Source organism: Myotis davidii, unplaced genomic scaffold (genome assembly GCF_000327345.1).
Source record: "Myotis davidii unplaced genomic scaffold, ASM32734v1 scaffold134, whole genome shotgun sequence".
NCBI lineage: Eukaryota > Metazoa > Chordata > Mammalia > Chiroptera > Vespertilionidae > Myotis > Myotis davidii.
This window is the reverse complement of record NW_006288853.1, coordinates 627,168-644,893: the sequence shown is the minus strand read 5'-3', so window position 1 is coordinate 644,893 and position 17,726 is coordinate 627,168. Positions and strand designations below refer to the sequence as shown.

The 17,726-nt window shown below is 39.1% G+C and overlaps 2 protein-coding genes across 2 annotated transcripts in view; one reads left to right on the top strand and one right to left on the bottom strand.

Moving 5' to 3' along the window:
* Positions 1 to 17,726, top strand: part of CTNNA3 (catenin alpha 3) — a gene marked incomplete at its 3' end in the record, with an annotated part of 1,162,049 nt that overhangs the window by 524,016 nt on the left and 620,307 nt on the right. The window lies entirely within an intron of this gene.
* LRRTM3 (leucine rich repeat transmembrane neuronal 3) overlaps positions 1 to 17,726 on the bottom strand; it is a 155,258-nt gene that overhangs the window by 135,124 nt on the left and 2,408 nt on the right. The window contains exon 3 of the mRNA XM_006760994.2: positions 17,193 to 17,723. Coding sequence (XP_006761057.1) covers positions 17,193 to 17,723 — 531 coding nt within the window. The remainder of the gene's footprint in view (positions 1 to 17,192; positions 17,724 to 17,726) is intronic.

The window sequence follows — 17,726 nt, the reverse complement described above, 5'->3', positions numbered from 1 at the left end:
GTCTGTGTGTTTGTTTTTGCTTTTGCCAGAGTCTCATAAGCAAATAACCTGAACAGCAAACAAACAAACAAGCCATAGTCTTTAATTTGAGGTGGAATTATTGATTTTATCTAAAAAATAATACAGGGACCAATGAAGAGAGCCACATTTGACATCTCCACATTTCAGAGAGCATTTCATTGGAATACATATTAGACTGTTTTGTGGTATATATGATTTATGAATTATCACTGAGTTTCTGGGAATTTTTTCAGTTATTTTCAATAGAAGAATCCTGGCAATGAAGGGAATATAACAGATTGTTATCATTTAATATTTTCAATATTGTCAGTTTGGATGATTGCTTACATGGATTACTAGTCAAGGATAGAACACCCCATGTCATTGTGGTATTCTTCCTGTAGACATAAATATTAGAAAGAAAATGAGCTGTGCTGAATCTTATGGTTAAGCTCCATAAATCAATGACTCTTAGATAAATAATGCATTAATCAAATCTTCCCAAGTAGAACTTTAATTGAGAGCCTTGAAAATAAGAATGGACTAGTAGTTGCAAAATATCACATCAGAAATATAGCAATAGCTCCACTCTCTTGAAAACACAACTCCATGTTTTCTCATAGGTACATTTATCTTTTATCCTATTCCTGGTCTAGATTTTTTCTAAATATATATTTTTTTCATTTTGTCCACTTTTGGGAAAATATCTGAATTCAGTCAATGCATTCAGCAAAGCTTTACTAAATCCTATGTTGTGTAAGTGTAGTTCAGTTCTTCAAATATCAACTCCCCCACTCTCTTTAACCAAAGCCAACCAATGGGGTATAATTTGAAAATTGGCAGAAGAGCCCTCTGTCTAAAACATATATTCCTCCGTTGGCCAGCCTAGCCTAATGACAGCGAGGGGATAGTATATTTTATTGATTTAATATGCATAATTTCTGAATTCATCAGGATATTTTTAAAAATTAGACATTTGAACAGAAAACAAAGAGAAGCAGATGAAACCAAGGGTGAGGAAGGTAGATTGAATACAAATTATAAAGTCCTGAACAATTGTTAGAAGTGTTTTTCTTTGATCTTTTTGATATTTTTAGCAGTAGAGAGGGGAGAGTAGGGGGGTGGGGTGGCAAGAGAGCCGGATCAATTATATGTAAAACAGCATATTTTAAAATTATTTAGTGGATAATGTAAACTAGGTTTATGATATAAGCCATTTCTATTTTATTCATTTTTTAAAATATATTTTATTGATTTTTTACAGAGAGGACGGGAGAGGGATAGAGAGTCAGAAACATTGATGAGAGAGGAAACATCGATCAGCTGCTTCCTGCACACCCCCCACTGGGGATATGCCCGCAACCAAGGTACATGCCCTTGACGGGAATCGAACTCTGGACCCTTGAGTCCGCAGGCCAATGCTCTATCCACTGAGCAACACCGGGCGAGAAAAAATTTTAATAGCATTTTAATAGTAAAAACAGCATTGAGTGTCACAGATCTGTTTCTTGGAGTTCTGTAAAGGAACCTCATAGTGCAAGTCAATGTCTCTGTATAAGAGAGCCATCAGGGAGCAATCAGAGAGTAATTGGACCTCTTTGTTACAGCCCTGTCCTGGGGCCCTACCTTGGTGAGCTAATGATTTAGGCATTAACACCTTGATGTGAAGTAGTTCACCCAGCTGTTTTTTATACAGCTGTTGGAGTAGGGCAGGCTTTCTAGGGGCTGAGGACCAGGCACTGAGGCTTAACAGTGGAGTTTGGCCGAGGTAGGGGATTGGGGCTGAAAACAAGGGCTACTGAGCAAGAAGATTGCCTTCCAGTGCTCCTGAGAGCTGGCTCTGTCGGTGGCCAGATCTTAAAAGTGCAAATTAAATTAAGGTTGCATATATTTACTGGTACAAAAAATAAAATGAGTGGAGGAAATTGTTCACTAGGAATTCCCGAGTCTCCCATGTTTGGAGTTTATGAGATAGGAAGTTCACCAAAGAAATCCCAGTACAGGGGTCCATGGCCATTCTTTGAATAAGAAAAGGATTAATTATGGGATGGGGAGAGGTGGAGGGACTGAGATTAGATATCTGTAGGTACACAACTATTCTCAAGACTATGGATGACTCATCTATCTAATCTAATAATAGACAAACGTGGTAATTGACTGTACCTTTGCTATGCTCCCCATTGGCTAATCAGCGCGATATGCAAATTAACCGCCAGCAAAGATGGCGGCTAATTTGCATATGTAGGTGCCAAGCGATGGAGCGAAGCCCGCTGGCCCCAGGCAGGAGCAGCGAGCTTTTAGAAATGGCTCCCACATATTAGAATATCGCTAACCTAGGTATGCCTCTGCCATCTTTTCTCAACTTCGCAGCATGTTGGAGAGAAATCAGTCACTATTTCCTAAAGGCAAGGCAGTTATCATTGGATTTCGAATCCTTCCCTGGTCCGCTTTCTCTCAGATTTATGCAACAGTGTTTTTTCTCTCCTGCTGTACAGAGATACAAAACTACATTTAAATGTCATGTTTAATACTTGATGCTTTTATTATCAAATAATGCCTTATATTATTACACAAAAGACCTGACTCTGTGCTTAGTGTCAACTGGAAACCAATGCTAATACTGGAAAATAAGGGTCTGGGATCAGTGTCTCAATTGGCTTTTTAGGATTCCTATGCGAAAACTACATTGAAATGTCATGTTTAATACTTGATGCTTTTATTATCAAATAATGCCTTATCTTATTACACAAAAGACCTGACTCTGAGGGTTTTTCAATTCTGTGCTTAGTGTCAACTGGAAACCAGTGCTAATACTGGAAAATAAGGGTCTGGGGTCAGTGTCTCGATCGGCTTTTCAGGATTCCTATGAGAAAGAAATCAGAGTAGGAAAGACTGTCTTGAAAGCATATCATGGAAAGATCCAAAATCTTAGAATGCTATAGTTAGTGTCTAATTTCAGGCATTTCTCTCTCACATGTGTTAAAGTGTAAAAATAAATCTAATAAGACTTAGCACTTCGAAGTTGTTAACTAATTAACTATGAATCCACAATAATAACTCTATGAGGTTCGTGTTAGTATTGTGTTTGCCTTGAGGAAAACAAAAATCCATTTGTATGCCTCTACATAGTACGTGCTCAATAAATGTCCACTAGAATTCCTGTATTGTAACTCTTTGGGTAAATTGCTTTAGAGAACTCAGTCATCATTTCATAGACTCAATTGTAATTTTTGAAAATATGAATATTAATATTTTATTACTGCCTAAAGTATTTCCTACTAGAAATGAATTAGGTGCTAATTTACATAGACCAGTTGGCTCACTACAGTAGTAATAGCATATTCCCTTCAGCGTTGAGTGTGGAAGGATGTGGTATGTTTTGGGAGAAAAATGAAGAGTGGGCATGGTCAGACATTACAGCAACATTTTAAAGAGAGATTTGAAAGATGATGGACTGACTCAATGCTTTGAGTAATATTTATGAAAAGGCAATAATACTGAATTGTTAGAAGATAACACTAAGCTTAGAATTTTTTTGTGGTGCTAAGCAAAATTATTACATAACAATACTTAATATAGAAATTCCGTTAACAGATATTAACAGAGGGTTTCCAAATTTATGGAAAGCCCTTTCTGGGTCTGATTTCATGATGGATTGATTAAGCTCCAGGAATATATAATTATTTTTCATAGATTGCAAACCTGGTAATTTAAATGGTAAATGTGGGAACTTGCACTTTGTCATTCAATATCAACTTATAGCATTTTGAGAACACCTAATAAGAGAGAGGTGAATCACTTTTATTGGGCGCCTGCCATGCCCACAAATATGTGTTACCTCAGTGTATCCTCAAAATTGCCCTGAGGTGTGAAGCACTGTTCCATTTTACAGATGAGGAAACCGATGCCAAGGTATGCTCTTAGTGTAACTGATTCAGAGTCTGTAACCTCTCCCCTATACCAGGAAATTAGTCTTTCGGGAACAGATTTAATTTGAATATCTTCAGGCCTCATCTATCTTACACTGGTTTTGCAGGTATTCATCTGTGCGCGCATTTAATACAAACTTAGAAATAAGAACCTCTTCTTCTTCTCCTTTTATTTCATTTGGCCACCCTCTCTTTCAGCCACACTCAGCTCACGCGGCTTGAATTCTGGCTGGCACGGGCAGTGCGGTCAAGGCTGCAGCTGTTAGGATCCCCTCCTCCCAGGCTCCTTCTGAGTTCTGCAAATGAGCCCTGCAGACTGATACTGAGCTCTGCAGTTTATGTGACAAATAGCTTTTGTGGCTTTTCCTATCACTCATAAATTCTGGCACCATACGGGCTGTGTGTCAGATTCAAATTCCATATATTTGAAAGGAAAGAGTTGAAGATTTCTGCATTGAAAGGGGGCTCTACCCCTAAGATTTATTTGTAAATTTTACTTTAAAACGATCCTGAGAGGAACCTAGAATATTCTCCTGGTGCTGCCTCACTGCAAATGATTTCCATCCTTCTGCCATAAATCTCGATAATACGTCCTTTAAAATGTGCCCGAGAAATGCATTGCATGTTTCTAGTGCTGGATTTTAGCGAGTCAAATTGTGTTTGGGCAGTATGCTTGCCGCTTCACGTTCAGGGTGACACTGGAGGGAAATGGAGACCCCGGCCATTCAGCTGCGGGCTCTGGGCTCTGAGCGAGCCTGTTGTAACCATGCATGTTAATGAACCGAATCAGCTGAGGAAATGCGGTCCCTCTACTGTGGGGTGGCTGTCTGCCTGGTGAAGTGCCTCCCCGGGAAACAGAGGACTTCTATTTCTTAAACTGCCTTTCCCCCATGCTCTTTAAGAGTGTTGGGCTTTTTCTTTTTTTCTTAAATTACAGGTGGAGAAGGTTTCCTAAACTCTAAAATGATTCTCTAGCAGACTCAGTTGCCTTTTGACAACCCCCGGGGCCACCAGACAGTTACTGCAGGATTCATGCTGTTCTTGGCACACACAGAAACATTTATAAACTGAAATCTGTTTTGTCATATTACCAGAGATGGCATCTGCACTTGGGTACAGTTGAAATACAAACTGAAGATCAGATAGTTAAAAAAACAACAACAACATCATCATCAACAACAACAACAACACACACACACACACACACACACACACACACACACCCTAATCAGTGGGCTACTGTGAGCTGAGCCAACAAAATGGGAATAATTTAACCATTGGTTATTTCTGCACAACACAGTGCTGGGCGTGAAAACTGAGTTGAATATGAGGAGATAGTTGGGGCTCAATGATTTGTGTGCCAATTTGACATCTGGACATATAATTTGTGAGCCTGGCATTGAAAATTACTGAATAGGTCCTTCTGGGAATTCTTACCTATATGATTGGTTATAGGTGAGTTAAGCGCTGGGTTCTTTTCATTCAGCTGCCACTCTATGCAGAATTTCTTGAATCTAAAGTATATTAGTGCTAATTGCAGAACAGTATTTTTGTGTGTGTGTGTGTTTTTTTTTTTTTAATCTTTTCAAAGTACGTCATGGAACCCAGGGCCCTAGACCTGAGCTAGACTAGGCAGATTCTAGTACTGAAAATTGAAAATGATAATAAAACCCAACTACTTCTGAGTTCTTCCTCTTTAGTGAAAAATTAAAGAAATTCTTCTTAAAATTTAAATAACCACTGAATATATATTAAGCAAGGGAGTTATAAGTTAGAGGTGAAAAAATGATACACTGTTCATGAGACCCTGGAATGGATAACAAAGATAGGCACAAGGAATGCTGTTCTTGGCAATATTGTTAAAAAGTCCATTAAATTAGCTAAGAAAATGATTACAAGTTTCTCAAAAAATCCTTGTAGCTATGAGTTTTTATGACTAAATAAAGGTTTTCTTTCAGTTCTCTTATTATATAAATCCAAAAAATGAATCTACTCCATAGATGACAGAATTTAACAAGGCCCAGAGCCTCACACAAAGAGGAATATTTAGATGTTCTACAAATCTGCCCTGCCTTAGAAATGGTGATTAAAAAATGAGACTTAAACTATACCAGGGAGGATGTTATTTCTAGTTCTGAAATTACAAAATTACAGTTCTTTATAGAACTAAACAAAGCTGTTGAATACAAATAGATTTTTTACTCTTTTAAATTAAATTATTAGACTGTCATTTTAATTAGCACTTTTCTAAGACATAAAAAAACATTAGTATTTACCTTTTAACCAAGCCAGAAAATGCATATTCAAGTAGTGAAAATTGACTTAGAAGCAAAAGTTGGATAGAGGAAAAAAACTGAAAGAAGCTCTAAGTGGAGATGAGAGAGAAGAAAGAAATTCAGTGAAAAAGAGGAAGAGGGTAAACAGAAGTGAGGAAGGGAGAGACACTCAACAAAGGGCACATGCTTCAATTCTATATGGTCAGTTGAGCCTCCTGTGTAAGCCGTGTTCAGGAGGTAATAAAGATGAGCATCAACAACAACAACAGCAAAGATGAGCATTGACAATTGTCAACTTCTGAGTATTTGATGTTGGAAGCCTCCAGTCGAATAGTTGCTTTGAAAATGTGTATAGGATCAGAAAGACAAAGACCTCTGACCTCATCTCTCTGAGAGTGTAGGGTAGCAGTGCCTTTGTGTGTTTGGTAAGAGAGGGGAGGCCTGGGTGTGTGTCTAACTCAGAAGCCTTGTGGGACTGGGGATGAGATAAGGAGACAGCCCAGCTAAAGAGAGAAGGACCTTTTCCAAGAGGCAGTGGGCAGAGAAGTCATGAATATATGGTTTTTATAAAAGTTAACTACTGAGCCTCCACTAAAATCACGATGTATTCATACTTAGAATTAAATATTCTTTCTTTGATTCACATTCTTTTTAGCTCTAAGTCACTTTAACATACCCCCTAAAATGTTAATACCTTTGGTAATTATCAAAGGAAAGTCATTGGTAGGTTATTCATGACATAGCAACAGTTTAAACTGAAACCAGTTAAATGATAACTGAGAAGAATAGATATGTGAAAAGTATATATGAAATAAAAACAAAAATGTATATGTAGACTATATACATAGATATGAGGTTGACAATTATAATACACCAGAAACCTTATAATATCACCAGTAAGTCAATTCAACCGATATCAATTCAATCTGAATGGAATAAATCTAAATTGTACAGCCATGAATAAAATGCTGTACAATTTTCACAGGAAGAAGAAATGAAATGGCCCATTTCCTCAGAAAGGGTCTGTATACACATTAATACCTCTAACACAGGGCAGCTTGTGGTGTTGCCTCCAATAGAGGTACAAAATACAGAAAGCTGCGAAGGGCAAGATTAAGAAGCCTTTTAGAATGAGTGGAATTTGAGGTGGATCTATTCTAGAAAGCCTGAGAGGTTGCCAAGAGGACTTGGAAGGGAGGACATTCATTTCATCACAAAGGAAAATGATTGACTAAAGCACGGAAGTGGAGAAGCACATGCTACTTCAAGCCCGGGCCAGAGCTAGGGCATGGGAAGTGGTGTGGAGATGCAGCCGGGCGTCCTGGGGAGCGTTGGGACACTGCTTTTATATTTCACACACTGTTCAGTATTAACCATGCACCCAGATGCCCCTTAATTTATGGCAGTTTAGATTCTATTTCTTGAAAGTCAGATATCTGTTTACTATTCCATATAAAAATAAATAGTGGAATACTATTAAAACAAAATGGGGTACTGAAATTGTTAGCAGTTAGAGCTAATAAAGGGAAAGGGAAAGTTACTATTATGTGCCAAGCTTTGTACGAAGTGATTTTATCTATGTCATCTCATTTAATCATTATGGGATCTATGGGAATATTAAATAATAATACATCTAATTTGTCCAAAGCAAAGTACATAAAATGTTCAAGAAATGCTGATTCCTGATTCTTTACCTTATAACGATTCTGTGATTATTATATTGTTTTATTCTTTATTGTGATGAAGAAGCTAAGACTCGGGAGTTTTTAGTTATTAAGTCTCAGAGCCAGAATCCAAGCTGGTTCTTCCTGGATTTCTAGCCCAACTTTCCTTTTATACAATATTGTCTCTCTATTGAGAAAAACTAAGAAGAAAGCCTGTGCATATGGAATTCACTGAAGATCCTTCTCAAACTATAGTTTACTGAATGAAACCTGGATTATCGGCCCTGCATAGGTTCCTTTGGAAAGGCCCAAACTTATCTTTGAGAAAAATCCAGGGGCATCTATATAGGATGATTTCATAAGTGCGTGGACGAAAGGGGCCACATGCTAACCTCACAAGTTCAAGGAAGGCCTGCGTGGCGGTCTTACAAACTCAGAGACCTAAAGTGACCACAAAGGATGGCCTGAAATTTAACTAAAAGCAGCTATGGTGGGTAGTTACATCCTAGGCCGGTATCTTCACTGACAAGGTCAACCTTTACCTTAACTGAGCCTATCTGTCTTTTTGCATCTATAATAACATATCCTTGAAATGTCTGGGTAACTTGTAACTTCTTTCTCTGGTCCCCTTGGGGCACAACCTAATGTGCAGGGCGCCAGGACAGAGACCACAAATTCCTTCATTATCATGTTAATTGTTCCCACCCACCTGAGTATGTACCTATCACCACCCCTCCTCCACCCCCAATTTGCTTTCTCCCACCTCTCTGGTCTATCACCAATGGATTTCATGTAACCCACCTCCGTCCCCTCCTTTGATTGCAATGTATAAATAGAGATGTAACCTGCCTTTCTTTGGAGCACTATCTCAATCCACTGAGGTTCTGCTTCCCGGCATATGTCGACAGTTTGGCTCAAATAAACTCACAAAAATTCTTTACAGGTTTGAATGTCTTTATGTTAACAAGTGCTGGCAATGCCATTGGCCCCCAGAAGCACTTTACCCAACCCTGCTCCGCATGCTTGCTCTTAGTATGTGACTTTCGCACCTTTAGTTACAGATCTGTTATTTAAATGTGAGTGCTCTTGCGAGGGACAATAACACTGGTCTAGATATTTGGTAAAAAGAAAGGAACCCAGAGAAAAGCCATGGCACTGGGAGGCTGGGGAGACAGAAGGCAGATATCCCAGACTTGTCTAGATTGCAGCCTAGGGACAAACCCAGTCTGTCGTCTGATCGCCTCAACCATAAAACTGACAAATTTCCCTATGACGTTCTGACAGGATCAAATGTGGGGATTCTAGAAAAGCAGGGAAAAGCATACATTCTAACAGCAGGGAGAGTATCTGCAGGCAGAAAACAACACAAAGCCAACAACCAAAAAGCAAGCACAAGAAACCTCTCTGTTAGCAATGGAAAACGCGAGGAATGTGAAGCTTAACATGATGGTAAACTTGGAGGGTAAGTCAGTGAAATGCAGCATGCTCATCGTTTAGGATCATCGGTAGAGTAATAAGTAGATGATGTGAGCCTTGGACTCTGTTTTTAAAAACTCTACCTTGTCCTTTTTTTTTTTTTTTTTTGAATTTACAGCTAGCTTAATGCTTTTGCATTAAGATAGGGGCGCGTCAGGGAGACAACCAATCAATGGGTCTCTCTCACGTGGATGTTTTTCTCTTTCTCTCCCCACTCCTCCCTCCCTTCTGCTCTCTCTAAAAAGTCAGTGGAAAAGGCCCCACACAGCTCTGTGTGTTAGACCATAAAAACAACCAAAGTGAAGCCCATAAAAATATATGTAGATTTTTACACTTTCTACTCAATCCTCCCTGTGAAAGTCCATAGGACTAAGTGCATGCTGCCTCTTAATGATGAGTGATGGGCTGGAGTGGGTGCCACAGGTTGAGAAAAATACTCTACGGGAAGGTTAGAATTTACCTAGCAGAGGGATATGCTAATGATAAATTACTGTAAATCATTTTTAATGGGAACTAGAGATGTATAATTTGGCTTGAAAAGTCTTGTGTGGGTAGAGCATGAATTATTTTATAGGGCACTCTTTTAAGAAGGGGCAAGGTATAAGATTAATGGATGAAAACAGAGTCAATATAAGGACTATGTTTTTATATTTTAAAAAACTATGTAGATATTCCTTGCAAATAATAATAACTCAATTACACAAAAATACACACACACACACACACACACACACACATGTGTAATAAAAATATATCACCTTATAGAAAGGACATGGATTTTTTTTCCTAAGTATCAGTAACAAGCCTAGCAAATACATTTATGTAATATGTTATTGCATTTTAATCATCATTCAGTGATGTTACCTAATTTTTCATAGGATAAATGGCAGTACCCCAACTATTGACACCTTTTCACTTTAAAATTTAGTGAAAAGAATGCAAAATTTATTCCCAAATCAATGAGCGCAAGCCAATACTGATCCTAAAGTGCTAAGTTCATTTTTAAACTTAGACTTCTTACAGTTGTAATCTTATCACAGGCTTAAAGCCACTTGACTACTTTAGCCTCCACATAATATCTTCTACAAGTCTCCTTTAAATATTCCTGTGGGATTCTGGTAGATTGCATCAAAAGGGGGTTGAACATGTTTCTTTTTTTCAGAAGGTATAACCCGCCATCGAAGCCATGGACACCACTGAATAGTATAGCCTCACTGTTTGAGGACCTTTTCTTTTCGTCCCTCTCCATTAACAACTTAGAGCCCCAAGAGTGATGAACAAGGATTTGTATTTCATTGAAGTCCTTTGCTCTTTACTGGCAAAATATATTTTACACCCTGGGCAGATGGTAATTATTACAATTAAGCTTTAATAGAAATTGCCTTTGCTAAGTATAGAATTTGCCTTGTCATTTTATATGCAAGACAAAGATATTTGCATTTTATTCCCCAAAATTCTGATGACTGGTCTGAGTATTTCTTACTTGTGAAATGTAGTTGAGCACTCCCATATATAAAGTCCTAAATTCAGTTTTCTAGGAGTCAGTTAATTTAAAAGGAAATAGTGGGCTTTAATATTTTACCATCCTGTAATTCAACTATATTTCTTCTTCCTCCATTGAAAATAAGTAGACACTAAAGAGGTAGTGTGTCAGCTATAGAGGAAAGGGGGGATTGTCAGGAAGACTTAAATTTCATTGAAGTTCTATTTATTTTTCCACTGGAGATAGGCTGTTTTTTGAGTGAGATGACCAAGTTGTGTTGATTTATTTGAGGGAAGATATTTATTTGTTGTATAGGAAGTAGAGAGCAATAACTTAAGAGTGGAAGAAAGGAATAAGGAAAATTCATGGGGGGTGAGGTGTGAGTCCTTGGAAAATAAAAATAAAATATAGAGACATGTCAAGAAAATTATAACTTGCCAGCCCTGGCTGGTAGTGCTCAGTGGTTAGAGCATTGGCCCTCATACCAAAGGGTCTCAAGTTTGCTTCCCAGCCCCTATTGGGGCACATGAGGGAGACAACCAATAGATGTGTCTCTCTCACATGGATGTTTTTCTCTTTCTCCCCCTTCCTCCCTCCCTACCATTCTCTCTAAAAAAATCAATGGAAAAAATGTCCTTGGGTGAAGATTAACGAAGAGAGGGAGAGAATTATGAGTTTTCATTAAAATATGTGCAGAATAGAGTAAGATAGAAGCTTTTTTTCCAATAAAATGAATTATTGTATATAGATATTCTGTTACTAGAAAGTACATTGTAAAATAGATTACCTCTGCTTGCTCTTTCATTTCTATTCTCCCTGTGTTCCTGGAATTCTTACCCAACTCAAGAACATCCACCAAGAATCCTATGAAGGTAAAGCAGCATAAAATCCTCAAATGCTTTTTCCAAATGAAAAACCACTATTATCTCTGTTCTCCAGAAATTTCAGAGAAACATAGCTGACAAACAGGAACAGTTTGTCAACTTAAATTATGAGAATTTTGGAATTAGACCTGTTATATCATACTTGTTAAAACCAGCTATATCCAGTGAAGACAGATTTATGATTACATTGGTAAATTTTTTCTTGAAAGGCCCATGAAGACTCTTAAATATTTAATTTTGCATAACTGAATTGGTGGTTACTCAAAAAAAAAACACCTTTGTATTCTTATGCTACCTTTTTTAAATCCAGTGATCTTTAATGACAATAACTAAAAATGAAGTCTATAGTAATTTTGATACTAGTGGAAGATTTTGGATACTTTTTCACTGGGAAAAAAATGAAACAGGAGAGTAGATGTCATGTGATTAATACCTTTTTGCTCAATAACAATGTCATCTTGCCATAAATGTTGAATTTATAAAGTCAACGAGGGCTCAAAATAGTGGTATTGGAAAAGGGATGGATAAGTAACCTATGTCGATTCAAAGGCTTTGCTGTAATGACCTGATTTGGGAAACAGTTAAAATTTGATGCACTTTGATAATCTTTCGATTCAGTGTTCTAGGGTTGGTGTCTTTATTTATGTTTATTGTACATTGTGATCATTATTGATAAACTCCTAGACTTAGATAACATGGGATGGAAGAAACTGTGTTTTTATGGAAACTAAAGGTCAAACACAAATTAAGATCTCGACTCACTGCCATTAATGTAAAGTGGATTTGGGCTTGTGTAATACAGAGGTTAGTTATGTCTTTGTAACCCAGACCAAACATAGAACACTGACAAACACAGCTCAATATTTCACGAAGTACTCTTTGAAAAGAATAAGTAGTTTACAAAGTACTTCTCGTATTCCCTTCTCCCAATTACCATGTGAAGTCATGTAACATATGCCCATTTTTAGAGATAGTGAAGTTCAAGTTTAGAAAAGCTAATAATTTGCTGCCTGAGATCACTTGATTAGCAAGTGTCAGAAAATCTTGAACCCAAGACCTGTACTCTACCACATTTGGCTGTACTTTCCTCAAATAAAGAGCTATTTTATGTTGATTTCTCTACAGCATTTCTACTGTATTCTACTCCAGTATGCAAGTATCACCAATGAGTTTGGAGACTAGGCAAAATTTGGGTCCAATACTGCAGGCTATTAGATTTGTAGATGAGAGAAACTGTCATTTTCACCTGTGTGTTTTTTATTCATTTTTCAGGGTTCCTTAATACGAGCTACTTATCTTTCATTAATTCTATTTCTCACACAATATTTATATTTCACATTTACCAACATTCCTTTTCATGCTCATAGTATCTTCAGCTGCCTCTGATTTTTAATGCAGTTAGCTAAGAGGACACAATGGCTCTGCTACAGATCCAGGGGAAAAGGAAATACAAGAAGCTACACAGTTTCTGAATTTTTCATTCCTCATGGTTCAATTCTCATGTGTCATATGCGGAACTCATTTTGTGTTTGTTAGGCTTCGTGGCCTGATGCTTGTTTTTCCTGCTGGTCTAATTCACAGTTTAAATCAACTGCTTAAGTTCTCTACTTGGTAAACGTGAAGGGAAGAGGAGATATTTCATGCACCTACAGCATCCCCCCCAAACCCCTGCCAAATCTATGACTCTGACTCTGCATCATCCTTGCCCAGAAGGAGAGCATAATTTCATTATCCATGAATCATCACCTCTTGGATTGTAACATCATTGTCAGAGAGCCTAATGGAACCCGTGTTCAGCTGGCTGCAGTGGGGAGGGAGGAAGTGGGGAGAGAGCTGTGGGGCAAAGCACAGGTCACTGGCATGATTGACAAACTGGAGAGTCCTGCAGCCCGAAGGGGCTCCCTCATGTGATAGTCAGACATTCCTACTGACTAGTGAATAGCTGATGCTGATTCTTTCAATATTAATACTGAAGTCTGTTTTTCCCCAACCTAAATTATATCATATTTCAGTATCCTGCTGATGGGAAACGTTAACCCAGTTAATGAAAAAATATATATGTGGCCAACATAGATGAATATGAATGCTTTAAAATAATTCTTATTTATTCTTATTACATTACAACTTGTTCGTCATCTTTGGGCAGTTATTTCGAGTCCTCAGTACCAGTTCTATGGCCTCTGTTTGGGCATTACTAAATAAGTCACTATGCAAAAAATAACTTAAAAAAGCACTATAACTCAATTTCCCAGGGAGATGAACTAAATAAATTCCAATATGATTCACAAATCAAAAGCTATATGTCGTCAACCACATTTCTGTAAGCATTGAGGACTTCAAAACTGTATAAAACGTGTGAATAGCTGTGGTTAGTCTAAGCCGCCACTGGAGGTCACTCCTGCTCCACAGAAATGCAGTTTATTGCCTGTTGTCTACTCTTAGGTAGTTGATTCACTAAATCAAGGAAAAAATGGTTTCAATTCTTTGAAAAGATGGAATGTCAACATCCTTGGAAAATGTAAACTAATTTAAAAGGAATATATATCTTGCATAAGTACTTCTCAGAAGACTGTGGCACTGGGACTATTAACTTCATGCTGCAGTAGCACTGTGGGTACTGGGGCTACAAAAATGGGGGCCAAACCCATGCAGTTCAGAGACTAAATTGCATCCCCTCTCTGACCAAGCAATCAAAGCACTGACTGAACCCCTCCGCCTCCACGTGTCTCTGCTGTGCAGTTCAACAGGTTAGGCTGTGTATTGAACTGCTGTCATCTTTGAGGAATTTTGCACTAGAAAATGGAATATCAATTATATCTCTCAAATATGCAATGAGTTTGAAAAAGTCAAGAAAACGGATTTATGATCTGAAGTCCAGAAAGTGCCCTGGGGGTGGGGAGCGCAACAACTTTTAAGGAGGCGAACATTCCCCAGGTGGCTTTGCTAAATTTGTGGTGGTGAACAAGTTACTGTCTTACTGACAAGAATTAAATATTTGAGCTCAGAAGAGATGAAGAACTAGAGAAGCTTCATTCCCCAAAAGGGGAGATCTTTTTTTTTTCTAATTTGTAATTTCATGTTCTGAATCAAAATGAGTTTTACTCTCTAAGGGATTTTATTGTGGTTCTTATTCATTATTAAATTCATAAAGAATTAAAGTTACACAATAAAAAAAAAGGACTAGCCCTTAAAATGCTGGTCATTCATTCCATCTTACCCACCAAGTGACTTTGAATTTCAGGAACACTTTCCAATACAGCACATGTATTTTGTATATACTAGTGGTACCAGAGCACTGAGAATTTGCAAGAATTCAAAAATATAAGTATAAATATGTCTTGCTTAAATTTATTTGGTATCCATGACAAATGAGGCAGAAGGTCAAGTCAAAGAATAGAAATGAGCTTTTTCACTTTAACACTGCATTTAATTAACAGTCATCTTTAGTACAGATAAAAATGAGTCTGACCAAAGGAAATTTCTTTTTTAAATGGAATATGTATTTACTGACATTTTATGAAAAATGTAAACTTACAACTTCAGTGAAAAACATCACAGTAGGCTCAGTCATCCAGTTGATAGTACTGTAAGGAAGTGTCTGCATTATTAATCCATGGGGACTCTGTGACAATTTGCCATTAATAAAGGTATAGTCAACAATTCTTCATGGGTAAATATACTGTAGCTATGATGCTTTTCTGAACTGCCATCTATTTTCAAATTTAATTAAAACCAAAGTCCATTTTAAATGTTCCTTTTTCTTTATTGCTTATAAAAGTGTGATTTTTATAAACCGGCTTCCTTGCAATTATATATCATGGTGACTTGCCTAGATTTTTGCCTGTCAGCAAATAAAAAGCCCCCAGACTATATAAAAATGCTGGTAAAAATAGCCATTCACTTTTTTTTTTTTTTTTTTTTTTTGCTGCAGCGATTCTGTTTTGAAAGAACAGGGACATGGTTTGGCAAGCCAAATGAAATGAAACAGACTTAACGTTGCAATTCCTGATTTTTACGACTGTAATTGAATTGTTCATTTTGGAGGATGAAAGAGGATACAGGCTAAAGACATTTTTCTCAAATCTTAATGAACTGTGGTCAAAGTTACTTAAATCCAGAAGCTATGATATTTGAGCTGCAGTCAATAAACTTTCACCTACGACAGAAAACCACGCATGCAGCTTGCACAGTGCCAACAGGGTCGGTACAGAATCATACTGAGGGATGCGTTCACAATACAGATGAGCATAGGGACACCGTAACATCAGCAGCAGAAAAGCAAAGCCGGGTGCCATAGGGTTGGTCTTCTCCCTCTAAGGTTTACTCCGTACATTCAGTGAGGTGTTACCAAAAGCATCCTTTTGACTGAGGCTCTTGGTGGAAAGCATGTCTTGGAATGTGTTCTCTTTACACATCTGAATGAAGTGTCAGTCGTTAGGGGACTCGTGTGTGCAGGACACATAATGGAACACAACAGGACAGCCTGACAAAGCCCAAACAGAGAACAGAGAGCGCTAATGATTCCACTCCCTCCTTTAGGGCCCCCAGAAGAGCTGAAATGAGAAATGCTGGGAAGCTCCCAACCACATGCCTAAGAGCAAGCTGCCTTCCCATGTGCAAGCCTGGTCTCTGAAAGTCCCTGATGTGAGGAGCGGTGGGGAAATCTGCCTCCTCACATTTGCTTCCTGGCTAGTTAATGAAGGGGCTTATTTTCGAAATGGAGAGGCTAGAAGAAAAGAACAGGGAAGCCTCTGGTCTGATGTCACAGGGGTGGCTTTCAGCGACAAGCTCTCAGGTGGGAAACTTTGTATGTGTACCATCTCCTCACATTTGGCGCTTGTCTCCCCGCAGCATTTTAACCCTTCACCACTTCCCCTAGACTTGTCTCAGCACCATCCAGACGCCTGCCTCAGAAACCGGCTGGTGGTGCTGCTTTTACCCAGCACCATCCTTGGATAGCTCCCTGCGGTTTTCTTTTGGAGCCAGGCATTGTTTCAAGGCTCGGCCTCTAAACGTTCCTGTCCTCGGGCATCCTCCTGGAATCGGCTCAAGGTCCAAGTACCTGGGGCCATCCCCTTCTCCCTCGATTGGCCAACAAACTGCACACCTCCCAGAACTGTGCCTCTGGGTCTAGCAGAATAACAGCAGATGTGGGGGATTAATTGTAAAAAGGAAGTTTTATCTGAAAACTGTGTGACATGGAGGGAATCAATAAAGGGCCTGACACAATAGGCATTATGTGAAACCACAGTTCAAGCTGCACATTGATCGTGCTATTTAAGTTTCAGTGGGCGCCTTATGCAGGAGAGGAAAATGACCAGTGTGATGAATGTACTCAAGCGGACAGGGGAGGACCTTGCCAGCAGCGGGAGAGGGAATGGGAGGGGGCACCACGTTCCCTTTATAGTCACCGGAGTTCAGTGAAGCACCACTTATTATTGCCCAGCTTTTAAGAGCGCTTTTATCGCAAGGGTTCATACCTCACACTCCCTGGAGCCCGATTTGTTATAGGTGCAGGGTCCCGTCCCATTCAGCAGCATCTCGCTGGTCTCGGTGTTGGTGGGCTTGTAATCTACATAGAACTCCTGGGTGCTGGGATTCATCTGCTTGAGGGACTGTCTTTTCTTCTTCCTGTGCCTGCGCATGAGGGAGCGCTGCTGCAGCTGCTTCATGCTGGCCGGGTACCGCTTCCAGGACACGTAGATCACCAGCAGGATGACGAGCACGGACAGGAACAGGGCCACGCTCCCCGCGATGATTTTATGGAAAGAGATGTGCTCCGTGTCAGCATCGGTCTCTGGGCTGGGCTCCGTGGCCCCCACCGTGGGGGGCGGAGGGGGCTTGCTCTCATGCTTCGGCCTGGGGAGCTTGGGCTTGAAGGTGGGCTTGGGGAGCGCCCTGGCCAGATCAAATCTCTCCGTGGTACTTTTGCCACAGATGCTGTAGTTCTTGACGGCATCGATCACATTGACTCCCTGCAGCTCTTTGGGGCTGGCGCAGATGATGGTGTTCTC